This window comes from Budorcas taxicolor, chromosome 4, assembly GCF_023091745.1.
Source record: "Budorcas taxicolor isolate Tak-1 chromosome 4, Takin1.1, whole genome shotgun sequence".
Classification (NCBI taxonomy): domain Eukaryota; kingdom Metazoa; phylum Chordata; class Mammalia; order Artiodactyla; family Bovidae; genus Budorcas; species Budorcas taxicolor.
The window spans coordinates 70877727-70889126 of record NC_068913.1 but is presented as its reverse complement, the minus strand read 5'-3'; the positions used below and the strand labels follow the sequence as shown (position 1 = coordinate 70889126).

The 11400-nt window shown below is 37.0% G+C and overlaps 1 protein-coding gene across 1 annotated transcript; it reads left to right on the top strand.

Annotated features, from left to right (window-relative positions):
- Positions 1–383: 383 nt before the first annotated feature.
- Positions 384–844, top strand: LOC128046482 (40S ribosomal protein S15a). Its single transcript, XM_052638592.1, has one exon. It carries the CDS (start codon positions 411–413, stop codon positions 801–803), a length of 393 nt encoding a protein of 130 aa, XP_052494552.1. The 5' UTR covers positions 384–410; the 3' UTR covers positions 804–844.
- The last annotated feature ends 10556 nt before the right edge of the window (positions 845–11400 follow it).

Genomic DNA, 11400 nt, shown 5'->3' with positions numbered 1-11400 from the left:
TACTAAAGAGTTTTAATTTGTATTAAGATCTCACTAGCTTGATTCAATAAAGCCAACCAGCTTCTGGCTGTACATTTTCTCACTGTGCAAGTGGAGATAATGCTGCTGCTGCTGCTGCTAAGACGCTCAGTCGTGTCCGACTCCTAGCGACCCCATAGACGGCAGCCCACCAGGCTCCCCCATCCCTGGGATTTTTCAGACAAGAGTACTGGAGTGGGGTGCCATTGCCTTCTCCAGGAAATAATGCTACTTACTGCTTTATAGGAGTGCTGTGTGAATTAACTGGTTAATGTTCTTAAAGCACTATGTGCCAAATGTTATCATTAGTTTGCATTGTATATCTCTTTGCAATTATCTGCCACCTTAAAATTCTATGGCTTCGCTTTCCGCCATCTTTTCGTGCCGCCATAATGGTGCGCATGAATGTCCTGGCTGATGCTCTCAAGAGTATCAATAATGCCGAGAAGAGAGGCAAACGCCAGGTCCTTATTAGGCCGTGCTCCAAAGTCATCGTCAGGTTTCTAACAGTGATGATGAAGCATGGTTACATTGGCGAATTTGAAATCATTGATGATCACAGGGCTGGGAAAATTGTTGTGAACCTCACAGGCAGGCTAAATAAGTGTGGAGTGATCAGCCCCAGATTTGATGTACAACTCAAAGATCTAGAAAAATGGCAGAATAACCTGCTCCCATCCCGTCAGTTTGGTTTCATTGTACTGACAACCTCAGCTGGCATCATGGACCATGAAGAAGCAAGACGAAAACATACAGGAGGGAAAATCCTTGGATTCTTTTTCTAGGGATGTAATACATACAAATAAAATGCCTCAGAGGACAAAAAAAAAAAAAAAAAATTCTATGGCTTCAAGGGTGCTTCACTCTTAGAATACTTTAAAAAGGGTTAAGGAAAGTTCAAGAAGGAATTTTAAAAACACTTGGGCTAAGTTAGGATGAAAGAAAGAGAAATTTGGAATCTGGCATATTTCATTTCATACTTCTTCTTACATCAAGTTACAGGTTTCTTAGACTAAAAACCACTGAGCCATTTTAAATGGGTAAATTGTATGGTATGTAATGATATCTCAATAAAGTTGTTAAAAAATAATAAGGCCAACTCCATAATTATACCAAAAAAGTTATATACTCCTTGAAAGTGAGATCATTATTCTAGAAGAAAACTTACTATCCACACACATCTTGAGATAAAATGCTATACAGTTTTAGGAAATCAAATTACAATAGAACTAAGCAGTTAAATTAAAGTAATATCATTTATCTTTAATAATTTAATTATTATTTTTAATCAGTCAGTTCAGTCTCTCAGTCGTGTCTGACTCTTTGGGACCCCATGGACTGCAGCATGCCAGGCTTCCCTGTCCACCACCAACTCCTGGAGCTTGTTCAAACTCATGTCCATCAAGTTGGTGATGCCATCCAACCATCCAACCATCTCATCCTCTGTCGTCCCATTCTCCTCCTGCCTTCAATCTTTCTCAGAACAGGGTCTTTTCCAATGAGTCGGCTCTTTGTATCAGGTGGCCAAAGTACTGGAGCTTCAGCTTCAACATCAGTCCTTCCAATGAATATTTAGGATTGATTTCCTTTATAATTGCTGGTTTGATCTCCTTGCAGTCCAAGGGATTCTCAAGAGTCTTCTCCAACACCACAGTTCAAAAGGATCAATTCTTTGGCGCTCAGACTTCTTTATGTCCAATTCTCACATCCATACATGACTACTAGAAAAACCATAGTTTTGACTAGACAGACCTTTGTTGGCAAAGTAGCATCTCTGCTTTTTAATACAGTGTCTGGGTTGGTCATAACTTTTCTTTCAAGGAGCAAGCATCTTTTAGTTTCATGGTTGCAGTCACCATCTGCAGTGATTTTGGAGCCCAAGAAAATAAAGTCGCTCACTGTTTCCATTGTTTCCCTATCTATTTGCTATGAAGTGATGGGACCGGATGCCATGTCCTTCATTTTTTGAATGTTGAATTTTAAGCCAGCTTTTTTACTCTCCTCTTTCACTTTCATCAAGAGGCTCTTTAGTTCCTTTTCACTTTCTGCCATAAGGGTGGTGTCATCTGCATATCTGAGGTTATTATGTTTCTCTCAGCAATCTTGATTCTAGCTTGTGCTTCATCCAGCCTGGAATTTCATATGATGTACTCTGCATATAAGTTAAATAAACAGGGTAACAATATACAGCCTTAATGTACTCCTTTCCCAATTTTGAACCAGTCCTTTGTTACAATTAATTATAATAGTTACATATTTCATCTGATTGATCTCCTTGAAAGAAGATTCAAGGAGAAAGAAGATTGAGTCTATCTTGACATAAATGAGCCCAGATCCAATAATGCCTATGTTTGCTTTTGCTTTTTTTCTTTGAAGAGAAATTCTTACATAAACAGAATGAAATTTCAGCCAAGTTAATAATGACAATAGTAGTAGTAGTAGTTATAGTTACATTTTATACAGTGATTTACAATTTATACAGTGATATATAACAGTTACGTTTATACAGTAATTTACAATTGAACCAGGTAGCAAGAAATGTAAAGGATCTGACACTTCACCCGTTTTGCACACTAACAAGTCAGCCTGCCATAGCTTCATGCTTGCTGGCAGAAGACACAAAGCTCATGGATCAGAGACAAAAATCAATTTATTAACTGCAGAATAGCAGTAGCCAGAGCATTCTTTTCTTGTGCCCGTTCTCCAAGCCCCAATCCCAACAGCAGGATACAACAAGGCCTGGAGACAGCTGTGCACACAGTGGGTTCTTTTAAAAGAAGGGCACCTTGAGCTTTGAAAACCCCAATCTTTTCCTTCTTCAGAAAGAGATACTCTCTCTTCCCAGGCTGTTTACTATAGCACCATTCTTAAAAAAAAAAATAATCCTAAAGAAAAGATTGGCAGTGGCTATACTCATAAGACATGCAAAAATGTTAGAGAACCAAGGAGAATTACACGCTAACACCATGTACTAGGGTGACCATGTATTTTGGTTTGCTTGGGACAAGCCTGGCTAATACCTATTGTCCAAACTTAATTATACTTAATTATTAACAACCTCTTTCACACTCACAAGTGACCCAGTTTAGATAAGAAATTATATGGTCACCACAAATTAAAATTCTGAAGGAATTCCTCTGCCTGGTCAGACCTCTGATGATCTCACAGTTGAGGTTAAGGTCAACCAAATAAGAATGGAAGTCAACACCATATAAAGAAAATTAATTCAGATCTTGAACATAAGCCTTGAAACCATAAAACTCCTAGAAGAAAATATAGGCAGTAAGCCTCTGATATTTGTCTTGGCAATGTTTTTGGCAGGAGGGGGGAAGGAAGTGGGAATCTGACACCAAAAACAAAGGCAATGAAAGCAAAAATATACAAGTGAGACTACATGAAATGAAAAAGCTTCTTTGCAGCACAGGAAACCATCAATGAAACCAAAAGGCAACCTAATGAATAGGAGAAAATATTTGCAAATCATATGTGATAAGGTAAAAATATCCAAAATATATAAAGAACTCATATAACTCAATAGCAAAAAGACAAACCAATTTTAAAATAGGCAGAAGATCTGAACAGACATTTTTCCAAAAGAAACATGCAGATGGCCAGCAGTACATGAAAAACTGCCCAGCATCACTCATCATGAAGGAAATGAAAATCAAAATCACAATGAGGTACCACCCCACACCTGTTAGAACAGCTATCATCAAAAAGATCAAGTGTTGGTGAGGATGCAGAGAAAGGAAAGCTTGGCGAACCGTTGGTGGAAATGTAAATTGGTGTAGCCACTATAGAAAACGGTATGAAGATTCCTCAAAAAATGAAAAAAAGAAGTACCATATGATTCAACAACTCCACTTCTGAACATTATCTGAAGGAAACAAAAACACTAACTTGAAAAGATATACGCACTTCCATATTCAATACAACATTATTTAGAACAGCCAAGACATAAAAGCAACCTAAGTGTCCATCAATAGATGAACAGATAGACATCGTGGTTTATATATGCAATGGAATGTTATTTGGCCTTAAGGAAGAAGGAAATCTTGCTATTCCTTACAACATTGATAGACCCTGAAGGCACTATGCTAAATAAAATAAGTCAGACAGAGAAAGACAAATAATCTATGATCTCATTTCTAGGTGGAATCTTTTAAAACAAAACAAAAAATTCATAGATACAGAGAATAGACTGGTGTTTGCCAGAGATAGAAGGAGTGGTAGGAGAAATGGATGAAGGTACTCAAAAACTATGAAATTCCAGTTCTAATAAGTCCTAGGGAATGTAAATAATGAATAATACTATATTTTATATTTGAAAGTTGCTAAGAGAATAAATCTTAACAGTTCGCATCACAAGAAAAAATCATAACTATGTGTGGGATGAACATGAGTAGTCTTATTGTAGTTATCATTTTGCAATATATACCAAATCATGTTGTATACCTAAAACTAACATAATGTTATATGTCAGTTAATCTCAATTTTTTAAAAAAGAATGGAGGCCAAAAAGGTGAAAGTCAAATCTTATATATTACTTTAAAAATCACTACATGAAGGGGACTTCAAATACTTATCTAGAAAGAAAGATTATTTCAGGAAAAATTAAAAGCTGGTTTGAACGTTAATTCAAGCTACTAAAAGTGGCAACTAAAGCTTTCACATAGCTTGTATAACAATTATATTATTTTGCCTGAATTCTTGTACTTCTTCACTGAAAAATCTCAGGTGATTTTTACCCCAAGTATTCCTGAAACTGAGAAATAATTTTCTGACCTTCCATCTCATCCAGTGTATTTTAGCCACAACCTTTCAATCCACTCCTGCCAGGTCTCCCTTCCTCTCTCACCCTTCCAGTAGCTCAAGCTGTTTGACTTCAACTACATTCCCTTCTTGTTCTCATCCCTTTGTCCTACTCTTGGGCTCAACTCTGACCCCTGTCCCTACAATCAATCTTGACCTCAGACAATAATGATTCAGTGAGTTTTAACTCAATACTATGGAACCACGGTTCAATATTCTTCTTCTGACTAGTCGAACTAGCAAAGTTTCATCAATTGCACTTTGGTCTTAGTCTAAAGGATGGTGTCCATCAAGAGCTCCATTGATGTTGAGTGAATCCTGCATGGTCTCATTCCCTGAATTTGAGTTGGCATGTCAGTTCCTGGGGGCTGTTACCCAGCCAGGCTCTTATCAGGTGCCTGTCAGGGAAGAGAACCCTAAGTCCTGAGGAAAGTGTTCAGATACCACAGGCTACTGGATTCTCTGTACCTGTGCTTTCAAGCTTGTTGAAGACCACCATTATCGTTCCATGAGACTTTCAAGACACATATAATTTTGCTGGTAAGTTTTCTACATCATATACCATGGAGTGCCCATCAGCCCGGCCTTCCTCTTTCAGTTCAGTCCAGTTCAGTCGCTCAGTTGTGTCTGACTCTTTGTGACCCCATGAATCACAGCACGCCAGGCCTCCCTGTCCATCACCAACTCCCAGAGTTCACTCAAATTCACGTCCATCGAGGCAGTGATGCCATCCATCCTTCTCATCCTCTGTCATCCCCTTCTCCTCCTGCCCCCAATCCCTCCCAGCATCAAAGTCTTTTCCAATGAGTCAACTCTTCGCATGAGGTGGCCAGAGTATTGGAGTTTCAGCTTTAGCATCATTCCTTCTAAAGAAATCCCAGGGCTGATCTTCAGAATGGACTGGTTGGATCTCCTTGCAGTCCAAGGGACTCTCAAGAGTCTTCTCCAACACCACAGTTCAAAAGCATCAATTCTTCATCCCTCAGCTTTCTTCATAGCCCAACTCTCACATCCATACATGACCACAGGAAAAGCCATAGCCTTGGCTAGATGGACCTCGTTGGCAAAGTAATGTCTCTGCTTTTGAATATGCTGTCTAGGTTGGTCATAACTTTCAAGGAGTAAGCGTCTTTTAATTTCATGGCTGCAGTCACCATCTGCAGTGATTTTGGAGCCCCAAAAAATAGTCTGACACTGTTTCCACTGTTTCCCCATCTATTTCCCATGAAGCGATGGGCCTTCCTCTTTAGACCCTCCCAAAGTCTCACAATAATGACCATTTCAAAAACCTCAGTTCAATGAGTTTTGCTCCTTTCCCACCTTACTATTTCTCCCCCAGGCGGCCTGTTCATGTCTGACTATTCTAAAACATTATTGAGAATTTCTGCATTGCTCTTCTCCTTTTACAATTATATCTAAAGAATTAATTACATGAAAAAAAGAATTAATTACGTGATTCTAGTGGGTTCTACATTCAGAAAACTAAGATCATGGCATCTGGTCCCATCCCTTCATGGGAAATAGATGGGGAAACAGTGGAAACAGTGTCAGACTTTATTTTTGGGGGCTCCAAAATCACTGCAGATGGTAACTGCAGCCATGAAATTAAAAGACGCTTACTCCTTGGAAGGAAAGTTATGACCAACCTAGACAGCATATTCAAAAACAGAGACATTACTTTGACGACGAGGTCCATCTAGCCAAGGCTATGGCTTTTCCAGTAGTCATGTATGGATGTGAGAGTTGGGCTATGAAGAAAGCTGAGGGATGAAGAATTGATGCTTTTGAACTGTGGTGTTGGAGAAGACTCTTGAGAGTCCCTTGGACTGCAAGGAGATCCAACCAGTCCATTCTAAAGGAGATCAGTCCTGGGATTTCTTTGGAAGGAATGATGCTAAAGCTGAAACTCCAGTACTTTGGCCACCTCATGCAAAGAGTTGACTCATTGGAAAAGACTCTGACACTGGGAGGGGTAGGGAGCAGGAGAAGAAGGGGATGACAGAGGATGAGATGGCTGGATGGCATCACCGACTCGATGGATGTGAATTTGAGTGAACTCTGGGAGTTGGTGATGGACAGGGAGGCCTGGCGTGCTGTGATTCATGGGGTCACAAAGAGTCAGACACAACTGAGTGACTGAACTGAACTGAACTGAGTGGGTTCTCAGTATGAAGTCAAGAAGGTTTAAAAAAATAGTCTGCACTTCAATACAATATCAGTACGTGAGAGATTATTAGAATGCTTGGACTCTGTTTATGAGTTTATGAATTTTCAATTCATATGGTCCTTCAGTTCAGTTCAGTTCAGTTCAGTCGCTCAGTCGTGTCCGACTCTCTGCGACCCCATGAACCACAGCACGCCAGGCCTCCCTGTCCATCACCAACTCCCGGAGTTCACTCAGACTCATGTCCATCGAGTCAGTGATGCCATCCAGCCATCTCATCCTCTGTCGTCCCCTTCTCCTCCTGCCCCCAATCCCTCCCAGCATCAGAGTCTTTTCCAATGAGTCAACTCTTCGCATGAGGTGGCCAAAGTACTGGAGTTTCAGCTTTAGCATCATTCCTTCCAAAGAAATCCCAGGGCTGATCTCCTTCAGAATGGACTGGTTGGCTCTCCTTGCAGTCCAAGGGACTCTCAAGAGTCTTCTCCAACACCACAGTTCAAAAGCATCAATTCTTCGGCGCTCAGCCTACTAAAATCTCAGTGTAAAACAAAATTTGAAAAAATCTATAGTAAAAAATATATGTATATTATGATTGCAATTATGTAAAATAATTATGATGTCAGCAAAGCCTGAAAGACAATCTACAAACAGCAATGCCCTTTAATATTATTTTTTGCATTACTAATGTATTTTATTTTCTTGAAGGTGAAGAGATGTTTATAAAGAATTGCTTTTAAATTAAAGTACCAGTTTTGAACAAAATAGTATTTGTGAGCAATGCACTTTATACACAAGTGAATAGTTCAGTCAGAGTAATGTGATTATGGAATTATTTTCTCTTAAAAAATCTATTTTCACACTTTGATAAGGAAATGAAAATTGTAATATTTATTTATCATAAGACAATACTTTGCAATATGCTGAAATAACTCAGTTAAAAATATTGTAGCTATCCATGCTTCCTTTTTAGTGAGCTCTTCCTGAATCAAATTTACTTTAGCTGTGCATTGATTTAAAACATGTCCCCTTTCATATGCACACATGTGTTTTCCACAGATTCCGAAAGGTTAACAACTGTTATATATCATTATATACTAACAGTGTGGTCTAATGGTTAAGAACTGAATCAGCAATCTTAGTATCTTTCTCTTAACTCTATGACCCTAGCAAGCCATTAACATCGATCATCCTGGTTTCTTTTTCAAAATGAATAATAGTAATTGTTGAATTAGGAAAATACATATAAAGTTTATTAAGAGCCCTTAGTGAAAAATGAGAAATGAACATAAATGAGTATACTATAAAAACCCAGTTCAGTCCGTCTACTTTTCTAATGCATGAAATTTTAATTTGATAAAAATGTGTTCTTAGATTATAACTAAGATTATTGGCTGGAATGTAAATTAGACTGTTAGTACATTAAAAACATTAATAAATATCAGAATAATATTTTGACATAAATTTTCAATGAGAGACATAGTATGACATGTAAATATATATAATTCTTTGCATGGCCCAAAGATAGGATTTACAATTGTAAAGAAAAAGAAACAAAATCGTAAAGAAAAGAAGTAATTGGTAATTGCTGCTGCTAAGTCGCTTCAGTCGCGTCAGACTCTGTGCAACCCCATAGATGGCAGCCCACCAGGCTCCTCTGTCCCTGGGATTCTCCAGGCAAGAATACTGGAGTGGGTTGCCATTTCCCTCTCCAATGCATGAAAGTGAAAATTCAAAGTGAAGTCACTCAGTCGTGTCCAACTTTTCACAACCCCATGGACTGTAGCCCACCAGGCCCCTCTGTCCATGGGATTTTCCAGGCAAGAGTACTGGAGAGGGTTGCCATGTCCTTCTCCAATTAATTGGCAAAGATGACTGTTAACTAGCAAATGGCAATCTCAAACTAAAAATTTTATACTTCCTTTCAAATGTATAGTAATCATTCCACAGATTCACATATCACTGTGATGATACTCTTACAAAATTCCTACTTTTTCACAAGTAATTGAAGAAATATTGAAGCAAAGATTAATTACCATTCTATTGTCTAAAAGTGTACCTTTAAGCTGTTAAATGAGTGAACAGAGATCTATTATGACTTTAACAGAACGTTACTCTCCATGGGGATTACGGCCATTAACAGTAGGAAATGCATCATTTAAAGACATTAAAATTAAATGGAAATGTTTTTACCCATTTAAATAAAAGTCCTTGATCTTTACTTCACAGTAAAACTTGCTTTCACTTTATTCAAGTGAGTTTATTGTAGGAGTTTATTCAATTTTATTGTAGGAGTTTATTCAAAATTTTCCTGGTCAAGCCTTTTCAGATGGCTTTTATACTTATTAATCTCTATATTCCACTTTCTTCCATCTCTTCATTATTTGAAAGGTAAAATTTGCTTTCAATTCCCAACCCAATGATTTTTTTATGGTTATAAAAATACTCTATTCTCATTATAAAATGTTTAGAAAGGACTGAAAATTATTATGAACCAGAAAGAATCACCTACAACCTCCTCAATCTAGAAACTACCCCTACTACTTTTTTGACACAGTTCCTTTTGATCTTTTTTTAAAAATTCACTTTCCTATCTGCATTCACATTTAGATTATAAAACACATGCAACTTAACTTTATTATTATTTTTAATTGAAGTATAGTCAATTTACAGTGTTGTGTTAGTTTCTGGTATACAGCAAAGCAATTCAATTACACATATACATTATTTTTCATATTATTTTCCATTGTGGTTTATTACAGGCTATTGAATATCCTTGTGCTATACAGTAGTACCTAGTTGTTTATCTATTTTATATATAGTAGTTTGGATCCCCTAGCCCCATACTCCTAATTTACCCTAGAGCCCATGCTTCACAACAAGAGAAACCATCACAATAAGAAGCCAGGGCACTGCAACTAGAGAAAAGCCCATGCAGCCAACGAAGACCCAGGACAGTCATAAATAAAAACGTTAAAAAAAAAAAAAAGATATGGTATATATACTACAATGGAATACGACTTAGCCATAAAAAAGAGTGAAATACTGCAGCAACATGGGTGGATGTGGAAAGTATCATACTAAGTGAAGGAAGTCAGAGAGAGAAAGAAAAACACCAGACGACATCACTTACATATGGGATCTAAAATACGACACTAGTGAACTCATTTTAAATCAGAAACAAACTCACAGACATAGTAAATAAACTTATGGCTACCAAAAGAGAAAAGGGTTGGGGGAGGGATAAATTAGGAGTATGGGGCTAGCAGATACAAACTACAATATATATAATAGATAAACAACTAGGTACTACTGTATAGCACAAGGATATTCAATAGCCTGTAATAAACCATAATGGAAAATAATATGAAAAATAATGTATATGTATAATTGAATCATTTTGCTGTATACCAGAAACTAACACACTGTAAATTGACTATACTTCAATTAAAAATAATAATAAAGTTAAGTTGCATGTGTTTTATAATCTAAATGTGAATGCAGATAGGAAAGTGAATTTTTAAAAAAAGATCAAAAGGAACTGTGCCAAAAAAATAGTAGGGGTAATTTCTAGATTGAGGAGGTTGTAGGTGATTTTTTTCTGGTTCTTAATAATTTTCAGTCCTTTCTAAACATTTTATAATGAGAATGGAGTATTTTTATAACCATAAAAAAATCATTGAGTTGAGAATTGCAAGAAAATTTTACCTTTTAAAAAATGAGGAGATGGAAGAAAGTTCTTCATATATGGTCAAATAGAAAAAACAAACTATTTAATTGTAGGTGTACATTGATTCTATTTTTGCTTTTGTTTTTTAATAACAAATCCATAGCAACAGAAAGTAGAATGGTAGTTATGAGGGGAGGGAGAATTGGAGAGTTGTTGTGTCCGTATAGAGTCTCTGTTTTGCTAGATGAAAAGTTCTGGAAATCTGCTATACAATGTGAATATACATAATACTATTGAACTGTACACTTAAAAATAGTTAAAATGGTAAACCTATGTTACCAGTTTTACCACAATTTTTAAAAAGCATAATTATATGAAAATTGGTATGTGTATGAGTGTGTATCAGAATAAAATACCAAATTGTTAGCAAGAGTTTTCTCTTGGTAGGGAAAGGGGATGATCAGGAGGGAACTTTTACTTTAAATATTTCTTTGTAATTTGAATATTTTCAGTAAGCCAATACTATTTTTACATCTTTTTGTTTCTTCATCTGGGGTAAAATCTAAATCCATTTGTGGTTTCTTGATCCTAATTGCTATAACTTTCAATGAAAGAGTAATGAGCTAAATCATTTGTATCCAGTTTGGCAGTCAATAGCAGCACGCAGCCTGCAGATCAAAGCAAGACTGGGAAACATTTAAACACATGTATTGTTTCCCTCAGAAGTGACCTGAACTTT